At 37.2% G+C, this 26,939-nt stretch overlaps 1 protein-coding gene across 2 annotated transcripts; it reads right to left on the bottom strand.

The window, feature by feature from the left end:
* Nucleotides 1-5,202: 5,202 nt before the first annotated feature.
* Nucleotides 5,203-26,622, bottom strand: LOC105387070 (geranylgeranyl transferase type-1 subunit beta). 2 transcript variants are annotated; one of them, XM_038115752.2, is made up of 6 exons: nucleotides 26,548-26,622; nucleotides 26,246-26,378; nucleotides 25,688-25,815; nucleotides 23,622-23,789; nucleotides 22,594-22,757; nucleotides 5,203-7,588 (listed from the first exon to the last, which is right to left on the bottom strand). In XM_038115752.2, the coding sequence occupies exons 2-6, from the start codon at nucleotides 26,353-26,355 to the stop codon at nucleotides 7,118-7,120; spliced, it is 1,041 nt and encodes a 346-aa protein (XP_037971680.2). In that variant the 5' UTR covers nucleotides 26,356-26,378; nucleotides 26,548-26,622; the 3' UTR covers nucleotides 5,203-7,117. The 2 variants fall into 2 exon arrangements, with proteins under 2 accessions (XP_037971680.2, XP_048484679.1); XM_048628722.1 differs by having other exon boundaries at nucleotides 26,519-26,617.
* Between the last annotated feature and the right edge of the window lie 317 nt (nucleotides 26,623-26,939).

Here is a 26,939-nt window from a genome sequence, read left to right as displayed (position 1 = left end):
TACTTAACAAACATTTTATCGAAACCAATTATGAAGAACCCTCCAACCTCCAAGCTGACACTAGGTACTCGTACTTTCATACAGATTTTTCTTACAAGTTCGCTCTTGAATTTGAAAGGTTAAGTTAGATCCTCTGACTTTTATACCGTCTTAGCATGTGGTATGTGCGCCAGTCTACCGCAGGAATTGGATTTCACGTAGGAATGTGTTTAAAACAAGTATAAACTTAACTTACTCGAAGTTAGCCTACTTAGGTACAAGATTTTCCAGACACATTTCTTTCGGGATTTATAATACTAAAGTCCCCTAAAGCATGTAAATTTGTTTTTCAATGATGATTTAATGATGATGATGATTTAAATGACTTAATATAATGGTTTACCTCAGTTACAGCTGCGGAGCTTAAAATACGGTACTGACCCGAAACATCATTATGATTATACTCGCCTAAATTCATATATTCATCACTAATAATAAATTTAATAATTAAGTCAAATTATACAAGTGTTGCAAAAGTGGTAAAGACTTTGGTCACCTGTCTTTTAATCATTTGTATTTTTTTCTCCAATTTCCATAAAATGTAAAGTTCCAAAATGACGTTTACAATGAATCCCAGAGTCACCGCTTCGACTCAGTATACCACTTTTGCAACACTTACCTTACGATTGACTCTAATTAACAAAATTATAAACTGCCATCACAGCCCTAATATACGTAACCGACTAAACAGTCGGCACAATAGCAGCCGCTTTCATTACAAGAAAATAACACGGAAAATGGATGATTCGGGCGCGACAGATCTGTCGGCGTACACCACTACAACACGCACAAATAAGCAATTTACAATTGGAATCCCCGCTGAGCTCACCTATTCATCATTTAGATTTATAGCCCTTTATCTAGGCGATCTGTTTTCTTGTTTAATTAATGGAAGTAAGAAACTTTCGGCCGTTGGGAATTTAGAATCCGTAATGAAACTATTACGATAGGTTACGGGGTTATTATACGTCTGCGTCCTCGAAAGGGTTTCGAAATGGAATGGATTATAATGACAATCTCACAGCCCTTCTAATTTGTTGTTGCCCGGGTTAGAACATTATCTACCTCTAGATTTTATGGCTGACATCCATTAAGTAATTAAATACAATAATTTGTATAAGTACTTTTGAAATGTTTGTATGGCACATAAATATGTTATACATGTATACAACATACAAATATAATATTGTATCTCGCATTTGCTACCTTAATTCTATTATATTCTGATTTGATTTGAATCACCTGAATTAATAATCTCGACATTCTATAAAAAATATATATTTCCTCTAACTCTATAAGTATCTACATTACAATACATATTTATAAAGACACAAAAGAAACATTAAATGTGCTTCATTAATCCCAAAGCACAGTTTAAAGATTAACTTTTCGAATAAAAAGGGTAGCTACATTAGGTAGATGGTAATAAAAAAGTGGTGGCTACAGTCGTAATAGTAAATTTAAATTTTCAAGAAAATATCGCGGTGGAGCCCCGCTACAATTAAAAGTATGACTGCCTAAACAGTTTATAAAACTCAGTAATCCATAGTAAAAAGTCATGTAGGTAACCAACAAAGTTTCTACGGAAAACTCGTAGAACAAAAGTTGTTCAGAATGACCCCCTGAGTCACCACTTTTCGGCTTAGTATACCATTTCTGCAACACCCTGTATAAATAGATAAAATTTAGAGCGGTCTCTTTAATAAAATCATTTTATAGTGGTAGTTTGCTGACAATACATGCCGAAGAACTGATAGCCAGTGACGTAGACACAGACAAGTTCCCGAGTGGAAACCACGAACTGGCAAACGTAGCGTTGGACGCCCTCGAACCCTCTCGACAGACGATTGCAGGCTGATGATTACGATAATAACATAAACTTATAATTTATTTTCTTTCAACACATCATAAATAAAAAACAGCATAAATATAGTTCTGTTATACTAGTTAATGTAAAATACAACAGTAAGGTAACATAACATAAAAGCTTGGTCGAATAATTGTGGTGTGTATTGTGCCAACCACATGGCTTTGACTCAGCATGTGTTGTCTTATAAAGACATAAGAAGGCAGTAAGTGTAGAAATTACAGTTGCGTTTGTGTGCCGAATTTGTGCTTTTCAGCTTTGGCGGGCAGACTACGCAGCTACGCCGCTACGTCGTAGCGCGCTACGATAATGCTACGAGGCTACGAGCCACGGCTACGGTGACCCAACCAAATCTACTGAAACGTGACCACTGATGGCTGGACTGGTCTACCCACGGTCTACCGATTTAAAATATTTCATCGTGGTATAGTAAGAGCTAAGGGTATATCTTGTATTCGTCATCATCAGAGACATAACTTTACCAACATATAGCCCTTAAAAACTGCATTCTTATGTGGTAGTGAGAGTAAGTGAGTCTAGCCAAATATTCTGAACATCCGATGACTAGGATAAACAACTGGACACAAGACCAACTCAAGTGCTCATGAGTGAGATTCAAACGCGAGGCCCCGAGTTCCGGAAAGCTCGCTACTGCCTGGGCTACGGTGCCGGTGTTGACAAAGTACATTTTTATCAATGAAATCCTATTATTTTGATAAGAGCTATTAAATTTCCTGGCAGGTAAAATAATTGGCAAGTGACACCGAAATCAAGGGTTGAAGGACACCCAGCGAGGTCTTTACCAGCTAATTGCGTTACGGCAACTTATTAAAAAGTAATTAACAGTCAAATTTTGAAAGTGAAATTAATAATTGTTTCGACGAAGCCCTTTAAAGGGCGTTTTGGGGCTGGGACAAAGGGCGACAATGGGAATGTTGTCTTACCGATACATATAGGTTACAATACTTACGAGTAAGTACCGCCTTTTTTGTACTATTTTATATAAGTTGTGAAATTGTAATGTTTTCTTTAATGGTGCAAAATAAAGAGTATTCTATTCTATTCTATTTATATACCTAGATACCTTTTAGGTACATACTACATGGCGTAGGTCGCCCACGATTAACTCTCAAAAGAGGTCAGTAGGTACCTACTGGGATCGCGAGTCCCAAATAATGTTGGCACTTGTCGATATAGTAGAAGTTCCGCAGCCAGAACCCTAGATCTCCACTAGAGCTAAGCCCATCATCAAAGAATATGGTAGTTACCTGCTCTCAGAATAATAACTCCTTGGGAACAATAATTATTTCAACAGAACCAGAAAATAAGGAAGCCGTCAAGTGTCATACACAGTCTGCCAGAAATATCTTATGTTAATTTATATAGTCATCATATTTTGTAATATTCATACAAAGGCCGCAAGAATTTTATTAGTACTTCTGTAAATCAAATTCATAGTATAGTTGGATACCTTTACATAAATTGCCTGCTCCAAAAATCATGAAACCGGATGCAGCGAAGAAGGACGAACCTAAGGAAATAGAGGTTGGTAGAGAGTAGTAAATAAATAAATATGTGGGGACATTTCACACACGGCCATCCGACCCCAAGCTAGGCAGAACCTGTGTTATGGGTGTCGGACAGCTGATATATCTACACAAATATATAGATAGATACATACTAAATACAAATATCAACACCCTAGACCCGAGTACAAATATCTGTCTTTCAACAAATATCTGCCCCAGCCGGGCATCGAACCCGGGACCTTCGGCATAGCAGTCAGGGTCACTAACCACTACACCATTGGACCGTCCAGTAAGGTAAGTAGACTGAAAAACTGATAAATAATATGAGGCCTATGAGTAGCCTAAGGTTTTCGGAGTGGGGGGCCTCTACCTAGGAACCTGCACCTAAACACCCTATATATGTCATATGTAAAAATATGATTGTTTTAATTATAATTTAAATTACTTTAATACGTGTTAATGACACAAAGTAACTAACTGCAGAAACACAAAGTTGATTTTTTATAAAGATAAAACCAATATACTATCGTTTTATTTGATTCTATGTGGTAGATTTCTATTTCACTAAGTTCAATCAAGTAATATATTTATAACACATTTAATCTAGTATTATAACTATATCACTAAACTTGGTCCGTTTTATAACTATATTCCTAGTGAGATAGTAATGAATCGCTTTCGTATAGCTATGTTCCGGTATATAATCATATCCCTAGGGATATAACTATATTACGGTTATAACTATCTTACTGCGACATATACTTCATGCGACTATCGACAATCCCAATAAAGTAATACATTTTAAATGTTTTCAGCCAATCACCTTCAAAAGTAGGAAGAAGCGAATCAACCAAAGATGTCCCATATGCTTAGGAAAAATATTATGCGAACAAGTTGCTGCAACTGTTTGTGGTCACATATTCTGTCACGGATGCATACAAAAAGCTATGAGGTTAAAAAAAATATGCCCAGTGTGTAACAAGAACCTGCGACGCAGTATGATGTACCATCGATTGTACATGGATGACTGCTAATAAATAATTACCTTATTATTAGGTGACGGTTTAGAAAATCAGTAGTTTTTGCACATATAAAAATATGTATAGTTGTATACCTAATAAAACTGTTCAATTTGATTTAAGCCTACGTCAGGGTCCTCAGGGCCGATACATAGGCGCTTCGCCCACAGCAAGAGTCGAGGTGGTGGCGTCGCATCGGCTTTACGCGCGACCCACATCTTCCTGCCTTATTTACAATGTCAAGTCGTCGAACTGGGCTAGCTTATAGAAAATATGGAGGAGCCTCGACTCTCGTTTAATGAGCAGAGCGCCCTATACATATACTTATATGATATAATATTTAATCTATAGACAGTCTTGAGTTTGGGTCACAATGATGTTATTACGATGTATGTACTTGTTGTAATTTTGTTAAAAATTATCAAAAAGTTTACGTTAGTGTTGTAATCATATCTCTATTAGTTATTTTTTAATTGTTATCTCTATTTATTAAAATTAAATCTACCAATTGACTGTTTTCTTTTAAATTAATTTAGTTTTTTGAACTAGGCAACCTCTTCTGGATAGGACATTGTATAGTTACTTAATGTTATTAAGAGGTAAGTAAAGTAATACAATTCTGCCCTTGTTTTTTAACAGACTACATAATCGTAAAATGGGTAGGTACAGAAATGCTATTTACCTAGATACACAGATTAGTACCTCTAACCTACGAGTAAATGAGAAGATGAGAAATAAAAACATAATATTGGCTTATGTCCTTTTATTCAATAGACATAATAATTAACACGTTAAAATTGAATCAACAATCGGTATAACATGTAATAGCAAATCGTTACGAATAAATGCAAAAAAACAACCACATTATGATTCCCTGATTTAAAATATTTGTACAAAACTTGATTGTATAAAAAACACCATAGATACACATATTTACGGTGGCATTATAAAATATTGGAATAGGATTTTGGAAAACTGTAGACTGGGCCGACAATGATATCGATTCTAAAGGCGCAAATTAAAATAATTCAAAACCTTAAATTCTTTGTTTAACATTCGACTCATACTCGTTTCATAAATATATTTTTTCGCTGGCGATATGCATAGTTTGGCAACTCTAAAATTAAAATTTGTGCCTTCAGAATCGACATCAATAAGAGGTTTATATTTTATTCTATTTATGGTGTGTGTAATAAAAGGAATTTGGACTAAGTAGGCACCTATGTAAAAAGTTATACCAAAGATACCTAAATCCCTTATCGCTAAACAATTATTTGTGCTCATTTCTTACAAATGCCATACTTATGACGAGTAAAACAGACTCAAGTAAATGTTTCATTAAATTTGAACCTTATCACAATCAAGAGTGGTCCTGTGGGTCATGGTCCAAACTACAGGATGATTTGTTTGTAATGTAACGTGACTACATAGATGGTAGTCACGTTACATTACAAACAAAATCATTGATACCAAAGGATATTTTTCCCCCTTTTACAGTAAATTTAAAATGACAAGGTTCAAATACTAAGTACCTAACTAATCTATGGCACAATCAGCACTTATATTTTATTACTTTAAAAAACATAAACATATGTGCAAAAATATGTGTACCGTATGTGCTATGCACAGAAATTGCATCTTCAACATCATTGTGACGGATTTAAAAACATAAATTACCATACATAAAGCAACCCTAATGGTAAATAATACGAAAAGCGTAGCTGTTACGCTTTTTATCCGCCCATAAAGCCATGTATGTGGCCACAAGGTTCTACAAAACGCATAATTACGATAAAAATCATAATGCCGATATTTGTACACAGGTGATAGGGTTTTACAGCACAAAATTTCATACATCATGGGTCAGCTACATACGGCAATTCGTGTATATCCAGCTCAAAAAATGTAAATATTATTGCTTGCATGATTTGGTCCTTAAATGCCAATTAGGTACTACAAGTATGGTCAACGCAAAAGTATATAAATACTAAACGTAAAATTCGAATGAAATTGAAATTTTGAAATGATCACTAACTTTTGCAGTAAGACTGTGCATCAGATCCTATGTATTTTGAAAAATGTCGTTGTTTATTTCAGGTATTCCCGAAAAAAATGTTTAGCACCTATTTCAAGTAATGTGACATAATAACTTCATAAGCTTTCCATAGCTTACTAACTGAGTAAAATTTAATATTTCTAACTACGAGTGCGAGTTACTCAATAAAGAGCTTCTTAATCATAATATTTTTTTATAAAATGATTTAAAATTATGATAATACAGGGTGTTGCAAAAGTGATTTTGAACCGAAAGGGGGTCACATTTTTGCAACAATCTGTAGATATAGATTCTCAAATTTAATACTTTTCGAAACTAAAAAAAAACTTTACAATAAATACGCCTCCATTGAAATGCCGAATATAAGCACAATAATTACAAAATCTTGGTAAGTAATCTTATTTCTGTACCATAAAGTCGTGTGCGTATATTTATACTTGCCTTATAACAATGTAATCAATAGACATTCAACATCATAGCATAAGCACCCTGATTCTTTGATATTAGATGAAACTAAAAGAACTCATAAACAGATGTCTCATAAATACATACATACTATTAAACAAAAATGCACCTAAAGAAGCCTATCTACAGAATACATTTAACACTACCACGTCGCTTGTATCTTCTTCAAATGCTCAAACGCTCGTTTAGTTATATTCAACCGCGGTTCTATTTCTATCAATCCATTCTCACCTATAAGACTGAGCCCGCAGAGTCCTAAATACGTGTGCATTGGGTCCGTACAAGTCTCCGGCCATTTGGAAAACCCTCCTACAACCGTATCTTGGGTCTCAAATATATACTTCCTATTGCTGGCATAGTTGGTCATTTCTAGCATGTCTAGTATTTTCAGCGACGCCCCTACCCAGAAGCTATAGCACGTATCAACTGGCTTGTTAGGTCTGCCTTGGAAGCCGTCGGATTGTCTTAGAATCAGCCACCTCTTGAGGCCTTCTATCTGTGCTTCGGACAGTTTGTGCAGTTGGTCGGTGAGGCTGAGGGTTGCCAGCGCACAGAAGGTGGTCCCTCCGTGAGACTCCAACTCAGGACATTGCGCGATGCCGTAGTCGTAACCCTGCGAATGGAATTTGCTAACGTTAATTAAGAGATTCGTCGTTCTTGTAGCTGCTATTATTATGCATGGTTATTTCGCTGTGAACACATTTGAATGAGCCTTACAGTTCAGTAGATCATACTCTTTATGTCCTATCTATGTCTATTTATTTTCTATCATGTACCACAACAGCACTCTTCACAGAGTCAATTTGAGCCGTTGCTACGGCAATATAGCTCCAAACATATAATATACATAGTTGACAATTTCATGTATTTATTGCCTTAAATCACATGTTACAAAATATAGATAGACATTATATAATTTTATAAAAAAAGTTTCAATGCAATTTTACCCAATGGGTGTAGCAAAATTTATATAGTTAGTAAAATGTCATGCAAAATAAATTAAATTATTAAAATTTTGTTAGTTATTACATTTTATTAATAGTATAAGAACTTAATGAATTAGTTTTTAACATTTTAAAATTTAATTTCAATTCATGTCAAGCAGCAGGCTTGAAATCATAAAATTCATTGAGGCTATATGGACACATAACAATGAGGAACTCTTTTAATTTAGTAAAGAACTTAGTACCCGTCAGAGACTTAATTTCATCTGGAAGACTGTTGAATACTTTGATAGCTGCCATCTTCGTTGTGTGTGAGTATGTGACTGTCCTACTAGCAGGAACCTCCAGATCATACTTAAATTTCTCATTTAGACGGTTACTGGCACCCAGAGTCCTAAGGGGAAATTTATTTGGATAGCGTTTGACCAATTTGCAGAGTTCAATGACGTATAAGGCTGTAATAGTCAGTATTTTAAGTTTTTTAAAGGAATCTCGACATGATTCCCGGTTTGATTTTAAACCATCAAGAATGCGTATGCATCTTTTTTGAAGAATTAATATTTTGTCTATATCGACGCTACCACCCCATACGGCCAGTCCGTAGAGTATTCTTGATTGAAAGAACGCGTAGTAAGCAATGAGTGTGGCTCTTTTGGTAGCAAGATTTGATAAGGATCTGAGCGCGTAACAGAAGCTACTTAATTTATTCTGTAGAACTTCAATATGCTTTTTCCAATTTACATTTTCGTCTGTATGAATTCCCAAGAATTTAGCATGTTTAACGCAATCAATTTTTACACCATCTGCATTTACTTCGTCGTTAAATATTTTTGAATTATAATTTCTGAAGTAGAGTAGCTTTGTTTTATTAACATTTGTATTAAGGTTAAGGTGTTTGAACCAGTTTATTATAATTTGGATAGTTTCGGAAATTTCTAGGCCAAAATTACGTTCGTCATTTTTATTTATTTTAAAAAACACTGATACGTCATCTGCGAACATAACTACCTTTTCCTGGACAACTCTGGGTAGATTATTAACATACAGCAGAAACAGAATGGGTCCTAATATGCTACCCTGTGGGACGCCGTTTTCAATTAATGAAGTGTTTGACTGTATGTTAACCAAAGTTTTAGACTCGTCAAGAATGGGTAAAATTACACTTTGCTGTCTGTTCTTTAAGTACGACCTGAACCATTCATTTACGACTCCCCTTATTCCATATCGATCTAGTATTTCCAGTAAAACTTCATGGTTAACATTATCGAATGCCTTCGAAAGATCTAACAGTACAGTTGCAACATTATCTTTGCCATCCAAGGCTTCAGTTACAAAATCGGTCATTTCGAAGATAGCATCGACTGTAGATGCGCCCTTTTGAAAACCAAATTGTTCTCTCGCGAGAATTTTATTTGCTCCTATAAAACGTCTTAGTCTATTTGACATACATTTTTCAAATATCTTTGAAAGGGTCACTAGTAGCGAGATTGGGCGATAGTTATTTACGTCCAGTTTGTCTTCTTTCTTGTGAATAGGCTTAACATGAGCTTTTTTAAGCCTTGTTGGGAAAACACCCTGACTAAAAGATAAATTTATCAAATAATGCAAAGGTAGAGCAATAGTGTCAAACACGTACTTTATAACACTCGTCGGTATATCATCATATCCGCTGGATTTTTTATTTTTTAATGAATTTACTGTTTTGGACAGCTCATGCATCGATACTGGATGCAGAAACATATTATTGATGCCAGCTGGTGGTAAAAAGTTATTTTCAGCACAATTTCCATTTGCAGTAGGTTTTTCTGTGTTATGTGATCCAATGCTTGAAAAGAAGTCATTAAAGATATCAGGAGCGTCATAGTTAGTGGTAGCTTTCTTTTTACCATCGGATAGCCCAATGTAATTATTAGTTTCAACAATTTTTTTACCTTTCGTGTTTTCATTAATTAATTTCCACATTGATTTAATCTTATCGTCTGCGTTCACAATTTTCTTCTCATTATAATCCCTCTTAGCAAAAGCGATTACTTTGTTCAGGACACGGCAGAATGTGTTGTATTTCTTTTTAAGATCATCGTTTTTTGTCGTTTTTACCCGTATGAATAGTTCGCGCTTACTTTCACAGGACTTTTTTATACCAGGAGTAATCCAGCCGCGATCACATTTGGCGTGCCCAGCTTTAATTTTAATTTTTGGGCACAGGTCATCAAATGCTCGGGTAAGTATATCGTGAAAGATATTAAAACCTTTGTCGCAATCTGTGGATTTAAAAACTTCTTCCCACGATTGGGTTTTGGGTCGGTATATGCATAATATATGAGTACCGTTTATGTTTATTCCACACACTTCAAATAAATACGGGATTGACATAGCTGCGATTTTGTCGCAACTCTTGTATTGAATGTCATTTCGTATAAAAATGCAGACGCCACCCTTACTTTTCCTTTTAATACGACAATAGTGCGCTGCTAATTTGAAGCCCGATATATTGATGCGGGAAAGGTCTTCTTCCCTTCTGTGGTGTTCCGTGACACATAAAACTTCAACAGCTTTGCCTTCTTTGCCGTCTAACCAAATCTCAAGTTGTGGTATTTTAATGTGGTTTAAGCTTTGAATGTTGATGTGAGCTATTTTACTTGGGATATGGTCAATTACATTGGTTTTGGGCCTACTGTGGTATTTTGGAGAAAAACCTGCTTTTCATTTACGTTTTCTTGTGCTGGATTATGGTTGTTCTGGGTGATAACAGTGTTTCTTTCAGAGAGCTTGTTCCGTTTAGTGTTCTTGTTTTGTTGTTTTTGAAATAAATAAGGGATCGTACCTTTTTTATACAGATTGTTTGATGTTTTTGGGAGGCAAGTGTTTAGTTTAAGTCTGTTTAAGAATTGTCGTTCGTAGTCGATACTATCTATTTCTATGTTTAATTTAAAACACAGTGATCTGTGATTTGACGCATCAACCTCAATGAACTTTACGTTTTTAAAATGTTTACACAATAATTTAGTGTAATGGTTTTGCATGCCTGAATTTAGAGTAACATTATTTGGCACTTTTACTACAAAAACTCTGAGATTTTGCAATTTATATAGAGCGTTACACAATTCAAATACATATTTATAAGGTTCCTTATCATTGGATCCTAAGGTTAGAATAACAATATCATCTTTATTTGAATGTTCTATTATATTGTCACAACTACTCAAGATATCTACTGAAGTGGCTTCGGGTTTGCAGAACCCAGATATGGCATAATTGTTGTTCCAGTTAAGTTTCCTGCTGTCGATTAATTTCTGTGCCAGCCCTAAGCCCGTATGATCTCCCAGTATATGAATTTTTTTCAATGTGTTAGCCGCAGAGTCATCCTCAATGTTTGACCCTGTTTTTCCCTTTTCTCTATTTTGTTTTTGTGTCGGATCGCTTAGCGGCCCAGGTGACTCAATGGTATCTTCTTCATTAGTAATCTTATCCGTTCCCCTATGAGTGATGACGTCTCCGTTGTTGGTAGGTTTATCCTCGTTAGTTTCACATCTATTAAAAAAAAATTGTTCTTGTTCTTGTGTCGGACCGCCCACTGGCCCGGGTGGCTCAACGGCCCTTCTTTCATCATCTAATTTGTCCGTTCCCTGAATGATGACGTTGTGTTTGCCGGTTGTTTTTTCCTCGTCGAGTTCACGTCCTTTAGGAGCAACATTTCCATGGCCTTGTTGTTCCAATTCATGGTGATTGCATACATTTGCCAGTATATTTCTTTTTGAACGGATACTTCTGTTACTACTCAGAGGTGTTAAGAATTTATTTTTTGGGGTAGAGCTGTGACTCGATGGTTGAGTTGTTAATTTTATGAGAACATCAATCTTCTTGTCCATTTCCGTGATTTGCTGTCTCAATTGTAAATTTTCATTATTTAGATTGCCGATTTCTTCGTGAGCACTTTCTAGTTCTCTTTGAACTGCTATAAGTTGGTCTCTTAATTCATTCAATAATGAGGTATCAAGGCAACTTGTAGTCGGCAGACTTTTTATTGTAGCATCCAGGAGGGTGGAGCTCGCATCCATATTTAATTCCGAGAAATCATCCATAGAACTTGACTTCTGAGGCTTTCGGAATGTTATGTTTTCCATTGTTATTCAAATGTAAACAAGATTTGCTGCTGTAAGAGTGCCTATTTATTTTTACATGTGAGAATCTCAGAATATGGAGTCGCGCACTTTATGCCCGTGTGTGAATCGACTTTTCTTGACTGGCAACACTAAGAAATTTTTCTCATCTGTGATTCCGATTTGTTTGACAGGTGACGTTATTGTGACAGGTTACGTCACGTCACACACAGCTAGCGATGCGCGATTATCACTTATATCAATAATCGAATACACCACTACCGCTACTCTCCATAATCGAATATCAAAGTAGCGATATACTTATTGCAATAATCGAATAAGCACCACTACTTCGATTATCGATTCTAACTTGACCGCTACTTGTATTCGTAAATGCAAAAGTAGCGGTGGATGACCGATTCGATTATTTGCAACAATGTAATGATGAGTAAGACGTATGAAAGGGGCGCGGGCGCGGCGAGTTGAACACAGACGCGCCGGCGACGGTCAGCTATGGCGCCATCTACCAGGGCGCCGCTAAGACGGGGTGTCTAACGGACACTACTAGGGGTGGGAATATCGAATAACAACTAGTTTGGTTTTTAAACCATTATAAATCTGTGAAAGTACCTAGGTACCTAAGGGATGTTTTTAGCAGTGTTATATTATATATTAATTACCTAGTTTTTTTCTTTATAAATATAATATACCTATGTAAGTACCTACTTATAATATAATAAAATAAAATTAATAGGTAGTTTCAATTGATTTAGTTTTTTTAGGGCGGATTCGACCAACGTCGAGTAACTTTTTACTCACGAGTAAAGTACCAGTTACTCGCGAGTAAGCAGATTTTGCATTCTACCAAACCTGAAACCAAGATAAGTAGCTTATCCCAAGAATAAAATGTTATACCGCCAAAATTGACCGTGTAACGAGCTTATCCGAGAGTAATTTTGTAATGGCGGTAGCACATCAGCTGATTAGAAAACCGTCATAATGACATATAAACACATCTGTCAAAACATAAACAAAAGTACGTTAAAAGGCAAAGTCTCAGAATAACAACAGCGAATAAAATATTAAAACATAAACAATTTCATACTTTTATAATCCATTCAAACTAAGTTGGCATGTCATTTCTATTGCATGCTTTGAAACGCAGCTATTTTTATTTTAGTTGCATTACAGTTTCGTTCCTCGTTCATTCAATTTAATCATGGTATAACTTGGTAGAATGCAAATGTACTTATCCTAGATATTTACTCGCGTATAAATTTTATTCCGGTATAGTTATTCTCGTGTAACGTGATGTTTGGACGAATCCACCCTATCGGACTATTTACAAAATGTCAAAATAAGCAGGGTTTATACCGGTAAGTACTTAGTTAGTTCATTCATCTATTCCTAAAAACAACTTTCCTACCATAATTTGGGACAGTATACTGAATCAATGATGTTACATGTAAATAATTTTAAAAAATTTAAAACCGACTTCAAAAAACCACTAAAACGTAAGAAATAATTTAAGGTTTAGACCAATCCTAGGTCACAGTATAAATATACCTAAGCAGGTACTGTTCTTTTTTGATATTGGTGCGGTGACAAAGTAGTTAATCTGAAGAAATATGGCACCAACTTCAAAAAAGAACAGTACCTACTTAGGTATATTTATACTGTGACCTAGGATTGGTCTAAACCTTAAATTATTTCTTACGTTTTAAGTGGTTTTTTGAAGTAGGATTTTTTTTTTTAATTATTATGGAGGAGCGAAGGTGTTGCCACTCCTCCATTGAAAAGGGAGGATCCTCCGACCAAGCTGGGCGGTTTAGCTTGGTGGGCAACTGCCCGACGGTTACATGTCGGGATTCTGTATATATACTGAGTAGCTGTAATTCTTAGATACCGCGATGTAGGATTTGGTATTTTGCTTTCACTCTTCCATGCCATCTGTTGGTCGTTCTTGATATCTCTTTGCTGGATCTATATCTTGACTTCTATGCTTGCGCGTATTCATTATAGATGTCGCCACATCACTCCCCCCCGAGACCGTAGGTCGATATTCTTCAGTGCATCTTGCTTAGTCTTGTTCACCAGGCCAGATTGCCGCTAGTCCGCCGTTCAGGACTATGTGCGGTCTTTATTCGCCGTAACCCCACTTCGTCTTCAACCGGGAGAGTTGACGCTCGATCGTACCGGCTTGAAGAGTAGTGCACGGTTAGGCGCGTGGCGATGTCCCCAATCCAGCTCCAACCGGGAGAGTTGACGCTCGATCGTACCGGCTTGAAGTGGACTGCAAGGATCGCTCTGCTACGACTGTTCCGGTGCGTTGCCCCAATGCTTCTTCGACCAGGAGAGGTGGACCCTGGACTGACGCTGCTACGGCTGGCCGAAGTGCACTGCAAGGTCGCTGCAGTCTGTCTGCTCGAGGGTGTGACCAGGCTCGCGCATTTCCGCTGCAAGCTGGTGGTCACGGTGCCCATGGAATCTGCAAGCTGGTTGACTCGGGTGGCTGCTGAAGGATGCTGTGGGGGTGATGGTACTGCTGGACTTCATCTTGGAGCTGCTGGAAGGTCTGCTGATCGTCTGTGAGGTCATCGACATGGTGGAAGATGTTCTGCTGCTGTTGTTCTGCATGGTCATCATCAGGTCGTGTTCAGGTTGTAGGGGTCACCAATATGGAGGAGCGAAGGTGTTGCCACTCCTCCATTGAAAAGGGAGGATCCTCCGACCAAGCTGGGCGGTTTAGCTTGGTGGGCAACTGCCCGACGGTTACATGTCGGGATTCTGTATATATACTGAGTAGCTGTAATTCTTAGATACCGCGATGTAGGATTTGGTATTTTGCTTTCACTCTTCCATGCCATCTGTTGGTCGTTCTTGATATCTCTTTGCTGGATCTATATCTTGACTTCTATGCTTGCGCGTATTCATTATAGATGTCGCCACATTATTATTTTATTTTATTATTTTTAGTTTATTTGCTTCTTCTTCAAGAAGAAGAAGTTTATTTGCAATAATTATCAATCAAAAGTAAGATGCAAATGATACCAATATGTCCTACTCGTTAATACTTATCATTCAAGCCCAAACACGAGGTAGTTGCTATATACCGTTGAGGAGTTCCCTTGACTGCCTTCCGTTTCCATCATCAGATCAGCTCAAGGTCACCATCATATCTTTTTGTTATAATAACAATATTTACGTTATAAATTTCATAAGAATCGGTTGATAAGTGGCCAAAATGGAAATGTATACCCCTGTTTTTACCCTTTTACCCACCCTTGGGGGTGGAATAAAATTCTGAAACAAAATGGGACCAACCCTGAGCTCAACCCAATACATCAAAAAAAGATTTTATTGGCTGAGTAATCGATGAACATACATAAAAAAAAACATGAATGACGAATTGAGAACCTCCTCCTCTTTTGTCGGTTAAAAAGAGGGTCTTAATAATCTGGAATTTATAGTTATGTGTGTGTCGAAGCAATAAATCAATGCATAATGTTTAAGTATAGTTAAATTATGGTTAAATAGTCCCTGCAATATTTTTAGATTTACTAATGTAAAGATTTATGAATAAAGTTACCTACAGGGTGGAACTTTATCAGTAAACTTCCCGAAGGCAGGTGACTCTACCCGACAAACTAAGCAACTTTTAATGTTCCATACATTTTGGTTTAGTAGGTATTTAACTTTACTATGGAACAGCTGGATTTTTTTTGCCAGAGTTGGTCCCATAATGAAAGTTGCTTGGTATTTCGGTTAGTCACCTGCCTGCGGGAAGTTCACTGATAAAGTTCCACACTGTGTTTAATTTATTTATTTATTTATTTATTAATAAAGCATGGAAAACCAACAGCATGGAATTACAGAACTAGGAATAGTAAAAATTAATAGTAACAAACATGCCAGTTAAAGGTTTTCACATATAGAAACCTTATACTTTACTTAAAATTTACGATTAGCATCACAGTGAGCTAACAAATTTATTAATAATGTGGTCCTTAATTGAGTTATAACTACTATAAAATAGATCAACACCGGTATTGCTACATAGACGGTTGTATGTTTCGGCAGCTCTAATCACAAAAGTGTTATGTCTATAATTGCTATTTGAGCGAGGGATGGAAAGGAGGGGCCGAGAGCGGGTCCTCCTGGTTGGGATCCGCAAGCCGAGTTTGTTAAGTAAGTCTGGGCAGTCGACTTGGCCACGAAAGGTTTTCACCAGAAAAATTACATCATTTATGTCTCTACGTAATTTGAGAGGTAGAAGATGCAATTTGACACATCGTTTGTTGTAGTCCATACTTGGGAGTTTGAATTTGAAACCTAAGTATCTTACAAATTTTTTTTGGATACGTTCAAGCCTCCCAATGTATAAATCGTACTGCGGATTCCAAATTTGTGACGCATATTCAAGGTGGCTTCGGACGTAGGCACAATACAGTATTTTAATAGTTTTCATATTTCTAAAGGGCTTAGAAGATCGCATTATGAAGCCAAGGGATCGTGAAGCTTTATTGAGAATGCTATCTATGTGGAGATCAAATATTAATTTTTGGTCATGAATTACACCCAAATCCTTAGTAGCAGTAAGTTTAGATATTATCTTATCCTGTAGTGTGTAAGAACTTGGGAACACATTAACTCTCCGTGTATATGTTAATAGGAAACATTTTTCAACATTAATATCGAGCTTATTCATAACACAGTAAGCGTCAAACCTACGTAGATCCTCTTGGAGAAGCCTCTCGTCGTCCGCGTTATTCACAACTCCAAAAACCTTCATATCATCAGCAAATAGTAGGTGATTGGAATGGTGAAAACACGTACCAATATCGTTGATGAAAATAATGAACAGGAGTGGCCCTAAAAGGGATCCCTGCGGTACTCCAGATGGGATGCTCATCCAAGAAGATGTGAATCCATTGAGTACAACGGCCTGAGACCTCGCAGTGACGTATGACTTGAAAAACGATAACAAGCAGCCCCGAACACCTATGTCCTGTAGCTTGCATATAAGCAGTGAGTGGTCAATGCGGTCGAAGGCCTTGCTATAGTCCGTATATATAACATCAACCTGGTTACGAGTATCCATCTTCTCCGTAAGGTAGTCGTTGAACAGACAAAGGTTGGACACTGTGGAGCGGCCTTTCAGGAAGCCGTGCTGGGATGGGCTAAATGAGTATTTAAGGCTAGGGTATAGCTGATCGTGGATGAGACGCTCAAGGACTTTAGCTAAGAGACAGAGTTTGGAGATAGGCCTGTAATTTTCAACCTTATTTTTAGTGTTCTTTTTGTGAATAGGAGAGATAAATGCACGTTTCCAAATAAGTGGCATTACACCCTCTGTTAAAATTTTGCGAAAGAGTAATGTGACAGGCAAAGATAATTCAGAAGCACAAGATACAAGTAAGATAGCGGGCAATTCATCAGGACCTGCAGATTTGTATAGGTCCAGAGAGCGTAGAAGTTGTTCAACTGCATGGGAAGAAATTTCGATGCATGAGATGTCACCGATAATAGGCTTGTCTGCGTTGTCCGCGATTGGGCAATCGTTAATACTAGTGTTACAACTCAGGAAAGTTGAGTGGAAGAACGAGGCAAAAAGTTCGCTAATACCATGGCCAGAGTCACTAAACTTATCACCATATGTCATAGTAGAAGGGTATGTGCAATTGGATCTTATGCTTTTGACATATGACCAAAATGCCTTTGGGTTATTGTTAACTGACTCCTCTATTTTTGATATGTATCTGGAATAACATATTCTCTCAGTTTCGATAGCTCTGGCGCGAACTGTTTTAAATGACTGAAGGTCAGATATGTTACCGTAAACTTTATATTTCCTATGGTACTTTAGTTTTTCTTTTAAAATTTTGATTAGTGCAGGACTATACCACGGTGGGTACCTATCGAGTGAAGGATTACGGGTTGGTACATATTGGTCGCGAAATGAATAAATTTTCTGATAGAATATCTCAAGAGCAGTCTCAGCGTCCACCTTCAGAAACTCACTCTCCCAGTTTACACTACCAATGCATTGTCTTATCTGCGGGAAGTCGGCACGAGAGTAGGCGAAAACTTTACGAGCTTTAGTAGGTAGAAACGGACCAACTTCAATGGGGTAATTAACTAGGAGCGCTCGGTGGTACGGATCCTCGGGTACCAGTGGGTCAGAGCACTCCAGAACCACTGTGTGATCCTGAGCAAATATTAAATCTAGGATACGCCCAAAGTTGTTAGTTATGCTGTTATACTGACGAAGGTTATTGAAGTTCATTGAATCAATGAGAGTAAGTGCATTATCCCCGCACAAATCAGTTGCACGTAGCCCATCACTATCAGGAACCCACGTGATTGAGCTCATATTAAAATCACCCAATAGGAGAAACTTGTCTCGGGTAAATGTGTTCATTAACAACGTTAGTTCATCGGTGAAATTAGATAATTGAGTGGAAAAGCTGTTACCATGATTCTGATTGCAAAGATATAAAATACAAATATGGAGTTTGCAATGAGGAAAAGATACGGTTACCCAGAGATCCTCGGCAGAGGACCGCCAGGACAAGTTGGAGCTAGCGTGGAGTTCGCGTTTGACAGCTATCAACACTCCGCCACCGAGTGACTGGCCTGTGGCTGCGTAGTCACGGTCCCTGCGCCACACTAAATACCTACTGTCGAATAATTCAGCATCATTAATACTGTCTAAAAGCCATGTTTCTGATATTGTAATTACATCGTAATTATTAAGCAGTACATTACGTAAGAATATATTAGTCTTCGTCCGAAGCCCCCTAGCATTTTGGTGATATATATTAAGATATTTAGTCATTTAAGTGTAAGAGTACGTAGACTAATTAACAGCGTAACGTATGTTATTAACTTATTGCTATGAAACCCATCCAAGCTTAAATACACGTCCCATTCATACAGTGATAGCAATTTAGAAGCAACATAAATCATAGAAAAATAAAAATAATAACGATGATAACTAGTTAGCGACAGAAATGAATATGCTAGGTCACATAACTTAGTATGTAAGTTAAGTTTATATACGATTTTTACAAAATCCAGTAATAACAGTCCGCCAATAACGTTCAATACATTACTCAGCAATAGCGACAACAGAAAAATCCAACAGAAACAATGGTATGCGAACATATTAACGGCAAATATAAAACAACAAGATGTTCCATTTTTATCTAGTTTTGTGCGTTGAATAATTAAAAGCATAACATACCTAGTATAAAACTTATCTATGTTTAAATACAAGTACCATTCGTAATAACAATTCATTAGAAGCAATAAAATGCAACATAAAAAACAGTGAGACAATAAAATATAATTAGCATAGTGCTTAAGTGAACCTGGATTGATCCACATATTAGCGTAGCTAGGACTTAGACAAGTAAATTCATCAATAAACCATCCCATCGTCAACTGGAGCGACATCAGAAGTTGGCGGGTAATATTATAATATTCTAAATAATACAAATACATTTTAAACTCAAGTTTGAGCTTTATTACAAGAGCGTAGCGGGTCAATTTAGCGAGAAGCGTATGCAGTAAACAGGTAACAGTCAGTAGCAAGTAAAATAATAACTTGAATAGGCGAATAGATAAGGTCACAGTGGTTTTCAAGTGAGAATAATGAGGGGCCAAGGAATAGCATTTCGTTATGGATTTGCAGAAACATTTATGAGTGAATTTTATGTAGATCCTGTTCATTGCGGATTTTGATGACATTGGATGTAGAATTTTTTCGTACCAGAATTTTAGAGTGCTTGACCCAAACATGTTCGAATCCAAACTCTTTCGCTGCAACTTTAGCCTTGGACAATAATTGCTTGTTTTGGACAGTAAGATGATCATTAACAAAAATTTTATTAGATCCTTGTAAATTAATATCAGCCGCAGTAAGGTGGTTGGCAGCACGAGCCGCGGCCACGAAGTCCTCCTTGACGTACCGGTTGCTGAAGGCCACGATGATCGGCTTCGACCGCTCCGCGTCGCGGGAGGGCACTCGGGCCACGTAGTTGATGCTGGATTTAACAACCGTGTAGCCAATTTTGATGCCAATGGCAGATATTATTTCAAATAGGTTTTCCCCATGTTTTTGAGGAACCCCCTTTATTTCGGCATTGTTACTCCGTAACCATTGTTCTTTGTCATCTACATTTCGCTGAAGTCTAGATAATTGCTCCTTCAAACCATCGATACTTTCTTGTCTTTTCTCTACGTTAGTTAGACGATCATCAATTTTTTTGAACTGGGTTGACGTATCCGACGATGCCTTCTTCAGCTCCTTCACATCTGCTTTAATTCCGCGAATGTCATCAACCAGGGATACAAGGGGAGACAGCTTAGCGTTGAGTTTATGAAACTCTTCCATGACGTTCTCCAGACTCAGCCCCTTGGCAGAAGCGCGAGCAGTAGACGCCGCGGGTGCTGCAGATGGTCCGGCCGCGTCGTTCTTGCACGTGATGCAGACCCATGTAGCCTTGTTGCGTTCGCTCAGTTTGGAGTAGCTTTTCTCAGTCACTCCGCTGCATTGGTAGTGGTAGTCCATCATGCACTTACTGCACAGGGCACCAAACGTAACATCTTCACTGCATTTACCGCACGAAACCATAGTTGCAGAAGGGTTGGGAACCACTGCTTCGACACTCGAGTATATTGTAGAACAAGAAACGCGTGAGCTCACCGTGAGTGCGATGCGCAGACTGAAAGTAGATTCCAATATATACCAATGTTATTGGTTTTCTTTAAAAAAAACAATGGTTTTTTTAAACCACACACCCCATCTCTATCACCTGAGTAAAAAAATATGAATTAGCGTCCCGCGCAAATTTGAAAAATAACTCATTATTCGAAGTAGCGATACAAAAGTAGTGGTAAATGATTAGTAAATGCAAAAGTAGCGATGAATAAATAGTAAATGAAAAAGTAGCGACGAATAAGTAGCGATACAAAAGTAGTGGTAAATGATTAGTAATACTCTAAAATGATAATCGAATAATCGAATGATTGTAATAATCGAATAATTAATGTAGTATCATTTATAATCGCGCATCGCTACACACAGCTGATAGCCACCAATAGTTTTGATTTGAATGTTTTTGAAACACCTTCGTTTTTTTCGACCTCAAGAAAAGATTTTGAAAATTGTGGCTGTGTGCATGTATTTTGAATCCAAACTGCCAAAATTTGCTCACCTTGCTATGCTTTTTACTGAATTTCAGCTCGATTTGTGGAGAAACACTTTCACTTAAGGTACATCACAGGGTTCTACCTTTTTTGGCATAAGATTTATTTGCCTAATCTCGTATTGCATAGTAACGTTTCGTCAAAGTCTCGTTACGCCGAAAATCGTATGGCATAAATCTCGTTTAGTAAAAAGTTATTTCGCATAATATTGTTTAGCTTAATAATGGTATGGCCAAATCTTGAATAGCCTAATAATGCTATGGCATAGGTTTATACAAAGTAATAATATTCGTTTGGCTTTAACTTTGACGGAGCGTCTCCCTACATAGCGCAAACTGGTGCCTTGTATTGTTTCCGCTGTTTGGAAAACGCTCCGCTCCGCTTCGCTGCGCTCCGCTTTGGTTTTGATGAACATGTGCACCTAACACGCTCCTCCTCGCTTTGCTCGTCGTCGCACCTATTTTTAGGTTTCGATCCCATGGGGTTTGTAATAATTATATTGGTCGTTAACTTTCGATTTTTTGATCATACAATATCGTGATTTTCGGGATGTAGCAGAAAAATACCACAATTTGTACATTTACTACATACTTAATATATTATTTATTAAGATAACATTAGGAGAAGCAAGATTATACATAGGTATAGACGAACATAAATTTGAGCAAACGAAACTTAGGTGTTCAAAGATTGTGCCTAAAGAGTTTTAGACGAAACGAGCCTTATGCCACATAAGTCTTGGCAAAGTGATGGTTCGGCCAAAAAAGTTTAGACCATACGAGTTATGCGAAATGAGTTTTGGTCAATAAAGATTATGCGAGATGAGCGGAACCCACATCACAGGTTAGTTCTTGTTTTTATTCACACATAAGGTAAATTCTTCAGCGATTTATTGTGTTTTCTAATTTTAATTGGAGAGCTATGTAAACAAACAACTGTACCGAATGTTGGCTTACGCGGGTATATACAATAATCCATGGCTCGCTCCTAGTTGAATCCGGGCCAATCTTGCAGCATATAGCTGACACACACTGCAATATAGACACAACGACACTCACAACTCACGATAGAAAGAGCTAGTATAATTTAACTTTCTATAACATAAATGAGTGAGAGTGTGTGTGTGTGTTGTTTTTATAAATAAAAATAAAATAAATAAAACTATTTAATTTGTAATGGCACTTATGGCACTTACAATAGAGTTGACAATGTAGTTGGTGGCTCGCTCCACGTCGAAGCCGGTCCAGTCCTGCAGCATGTAACTCACGCACGCCGCGCAGTACACGAATCGCATGTCCGCCTCGCAGCCCGACAGAGTGGCTGCGAAGTTACACTCGCAATAACTACTCAAACACACTCACAATAGAGTTGACAATGTAGTCGGTGGCTCGCTCCACGTCGAAGCCGGTCCAGTCCTGCAGCATGTAGCTCACGCACGCCGCGCAGTACACGAAGCGCATGTCCGCCTCGCAGCCCGACAGCGTGGCCGCGAAGTTGCCGTCCGGAGTCTGGAGCGCGTGGATACCTGACGGGGACAGTGGGGAAGGGTTCACAAAGAAGCCGGTGAAAAATAAATGTACCTACTTAGTATCGAAGTAGAAAAAAAGGAGGAAGGAATCTCGCGAACTAAAAGATGAGGCACAACAATGGCAAAGAGTGGGTGGACTGACTTACTTTGAGTGTGAATGTGTGATGTGTGTGTGTCGGGCTCGTAGTAACAATGAAATTGACTTACTTAGGGTGCCTAAGTTTTTAGTTAGCGTGCTTCCTTCCGCCGTTATTTATGATAAATATTAAGATATCTGCTATCAAGCGTCTCAAACTTGAATGACATTTTTGCATACGTTTTCGAGTTTGTATACCGTTCGAGTAGTGAAAATGAAAATTAAACGCTAATAAACATCCTCTTCTCCGAGCGACGTTGCTAATATGACTACAAAAGCCAATTATATTTTAATTGTGTCGCGAATCCCAACAACATTCCAATCAATTGTAGGAGCTGATGTCAGAATTGAAATTACTGTACCAGATAATTACGTTTAAATACATTACATATAAGGGCGAATTTCGAATAACATTACGAGAATATGTTGTATGTTTATTGACTTAGTTATGGATACTATATTGTGTAGTCATTATAGCAGATTCTGATGCAACAAAACACTTTTTTTTAAGTGAGGTGAAAGTAATTTTTCAATGCCTATACCTCGTCGTTTAAGCTAAGATGATTCCTGTGGCGATATGGAAAACTTACGAGATTTGCGCTTATAGAGACATAGGCATAACATAGACTAGACTTATTGTGTGAGGTGTGTCCAATGAAATGTAATTGATTGACAAAGATTTCGCAGGTCTAGCGTTTATTACCGACACACTTAGAAGAACCTACCTTCAATAATAGCCTTCCTATTGACCCTGGAGAAGTCATCTCCAAGTACAAGAAGGATACACAGCCCGGTGTAGGTCATGGCGAGGTGCCCGCACCTGTAGTGACTGTTCGCTGGATCCATCTCTATATTGATGGATGACGAGCCCAGGAACCCACACATTGACATGTCTGAAAAAAAGTGGACAGGGTTTTACTTTGGGTGCATGGAAGGCTTCCTGAAGTTATGTATCATTTGTTGAATTTGAATGTTACTTTATACCTTGTTTCACGGGGAAAGACATGTGATACAAACAAAAACTACCCTTTTTTTAATGTAATAAGGGTCCTATAAGATGTCTTTCGTCGTGAAATAAGCTGGAAGTCTGATTTGCACTAAATAATTAAATAAAATTAAACCTATTGCTGTCCTGCTCACTCAGCATACTATCAAAGCAAGACAGCAGTAGATTTAATTTTGTTTAAATATTTGGTGAAAGTTTCACCCTAAGTTTTTTTTATGTAAGAACAATAAAGTTTTGTGTTAGTTAGGATTATGAATGGCGCTCTAGCTTGCTAAACCTGTGGAGCTAGCAGTAGTAAGTATCTAGATAATAATGTGCAAAGACTTGAATCCTTACTTGAGTCCAAGAGTTCTAAAATTACAACTCATTTCAGCTGCATTAAATAGTTACTGCCTTGAAAGTCCTGTCAACTATGTACATGAATACATGTATGTCGATTGCAGAGTGGAATATTCTATGTATTTGGCATGAAATTTGAAACATCGTTCTACTCATTTGCATAGCGATTGTAGTGTATAAATAATGCCACAGGACTCTATGCAATTAGTTCTAGTCAGTCCTGCCATTTAGGTACTTATACCAGACAGGAAAATTTTATAGAACACCCAAATTAGGTAATTATCCAAAAAAAATTATGTATGTATAGTTAATACTCTGGACCTTGGCATTAATAAAATCAGTAGTTATTGTATAAACCAACAATACCTGTGTTTGTTCAGGTACCATAAACAAATACCACTGTTGTATAAATAAGAAGATAAGAAAGCAATATATTTCAAGTCACCTAAAGTATGAATAGATAAGACAGTACATTGGAGGCTGAATAAATTAAATAGTAAACATATATTATATCTTTAATTACAGTATCAACATTGGCAGCCTTTTACAGTAGTGTTGCCACGAATAGTGAATTGGCCGAATACCGAATACCGAATATTCGGCGACGCTGCCGGCCGAAGCGCCGAATATTCGGCGGCCGAATATTCGGCGCTACAACCTGTTTTTTTTGTTCCTGGAACTGCTTTGAAGAAGTCGCTACAGATTATATGAGAAATGCTAATTATTAGGAGGCAGAATGCTGGGGCAAACGAGTTGAATTTTTATTGGCCATCCGATCTAGGCGAACTATTATCAAAATAGTTCGCCTAGATCGGATAGCCGATCCTTACAAGTGGTGGTCAGCAAACCAAAACCAATTACCGAACCTTTTGAAATTTGCAAAAACTTATCTTTCTTCACCTGGAAGTAGCGTTTATAGTGAGAGGTTATTTTCTGAGGATGGTTACAATGAAAATTAAGCGCAATCGTGGGCTACCAAAAAATGCTGAAATGCTCGTTTTTATCCGGCACAACTTACTACTGATTCATTTTAAGTACTAAAATGTTGTGATTTGGAAATAAATACACAATTTTGATTAAAATAACAAGTCATTTTTTACATGATTTACTATTCGGTATTCGGCCCGAATAGTACGCACTATTCGGCCGAATACCAAATACTGAAAAAACTGGCCGAATAGGCCGAATACCGAATAGTTGCCGAATATTCGTGGCATCTCTATTTTACAGTTTACTCCTAGTTGAAGGCCTTCCCCATAGCAAGCCATTGAGACTCATACAAACAGTCAATCATTCACCAAAAACATTTGCTGTTAGAGTAGGTAATTATATGAAAAACTACTTGGATCACTCTGTTCATATTTTGTACACATAAACATCCACATACCAAGTGGGTTGTTTTTTATGTTAGAACTTGATATTAAATTGTATAATTTATAATATTACCTTCATCTTTTGGTTGCACTTGAAGCCTGTATATCCATTCTATAATCCTTGACCTCAGGTCTAATGATAAATTTGATGTTGCACCGAGCACATCCAGGCCAGATATTGAGAAATATGCTATAGTCACTCTGAAATTGAATTAATTACACATGAAAATAGCCACAGGCCAAATATTTGTAAAGGTGTATTAGCAATAAAACTTAGTTTTATGTGATTACTGCTATGAAAGTTACTGGTGATCATTGATGTATTCTTTAATTATTAACTATAAATAACTAGAAGAAAATTATTATGATATCTTTAGAAGAGTGCAGTCTTTACACCATCATCTCATATTGCGATAAAATTCAGACAAGTACATAAGTACAGGTTTTGGTTTGATTAAAATAAAATATTTTTGTGTTTGAATAATAAAATTTTACAGCCCCTCAGATAAACTTAATAAACTTTGAGTTGCTCTATGAGATTATGGTTGTGAGCTTTCTTCATAGGAACCTTATCTTGAAACCCATGAGCTAAGCTTGGAACTTAAAACACTTCATGACTTTCATGACTCACCTGGTGGTATCATGTGTAGACAAGGATGAAGGCAGAATATTCAGGAACCTCATGAAATATTTCACATGTTGCCTGTGGGCAAGCTCCTTGTTTTCCTCGTTTGTTATCATACTGAAGATTTTTTGAAGAGAACCTAAAAATCCAAAACCAAATGTGAATGCCATTACAATTAATTAGGATTAAAAGTAATTCAATATAACTTTTTACTAAAAGCTTTATGAAACAAAGTAGAATTTGACATAAATATAATTTGATTTGAGTTTAATGACTTACTTTAAAAACTAAATACAAGTAAAACCAACCAGTCTTACAAAAGCACTGAAATTCTGAAATGAAAAACACAAAATTGACACTACATCGACATCGAAATTGACACATTGTCTGACAGCTGACTTTATAGACGTCAAATAAATTACAGATCACAGAGCAAATTATGGCCTTGTTCCAAGGTGAACTAGGTACTTCAGAATAATCGCGGCTGTCGTGAATATTTTAGGAAACCCCCAAGCATTTATGTTCCTTACCTTCAAACAAGGAACCTCCAAGAAACACTTCTGTACAAGTCACAACATTAAACCAAACCAACTTTCATAGTTAATACATCTTTGCTTTTGTTTATTGTTCATTTATTTATAATTGTGCTCTTAAACTTACCTTCGACCTCTTCTTCTTTCCCCGTCTTACTGCCAGTTTC

The sequence above is a fragment of the Plutella xylostella genome, chromosome 21 (genome assembly GCF_932276165.1).
Source record: "Plutella xylostella chromosome 21, ilPluXylo3.1, whole genome shotgun sequence".
NCBI lineage: Eukaryota > Metazoa > Arthropoda > Insecta > Lepidoptera > Plutellidae > Plutella > Plutella xylostella.
Note: the sequence above shows the minus strand (reverse complement) of the source record. Positions and strands in the feature narration are given on the sequence as shown.

Bases quoted from the DNA above. Each gene is read 5' to 3' on its own strand.
- LOC105387070 (XM_038115752.2), bottom strand. From the start codon at position 26,355: ATGATAACAAACGAGGAAAACAAGGAGCTTGCCCACAGGCAACATGTG. The intron at 23,790-25,687 runs GTAATATTATAA...ACTTTTTTTCAG, and splicing joins AGTGCAACCAAAAGATGAAG to ACATGTCAATGTGTGGGTTC. The intron at 7,589-22,593 runs GTGAGTGTGTTT...TTCCATTCGCAG, and splicing joins ACTACATTGTCAACTCTATT to GGTTACGACTACGGCATCGC.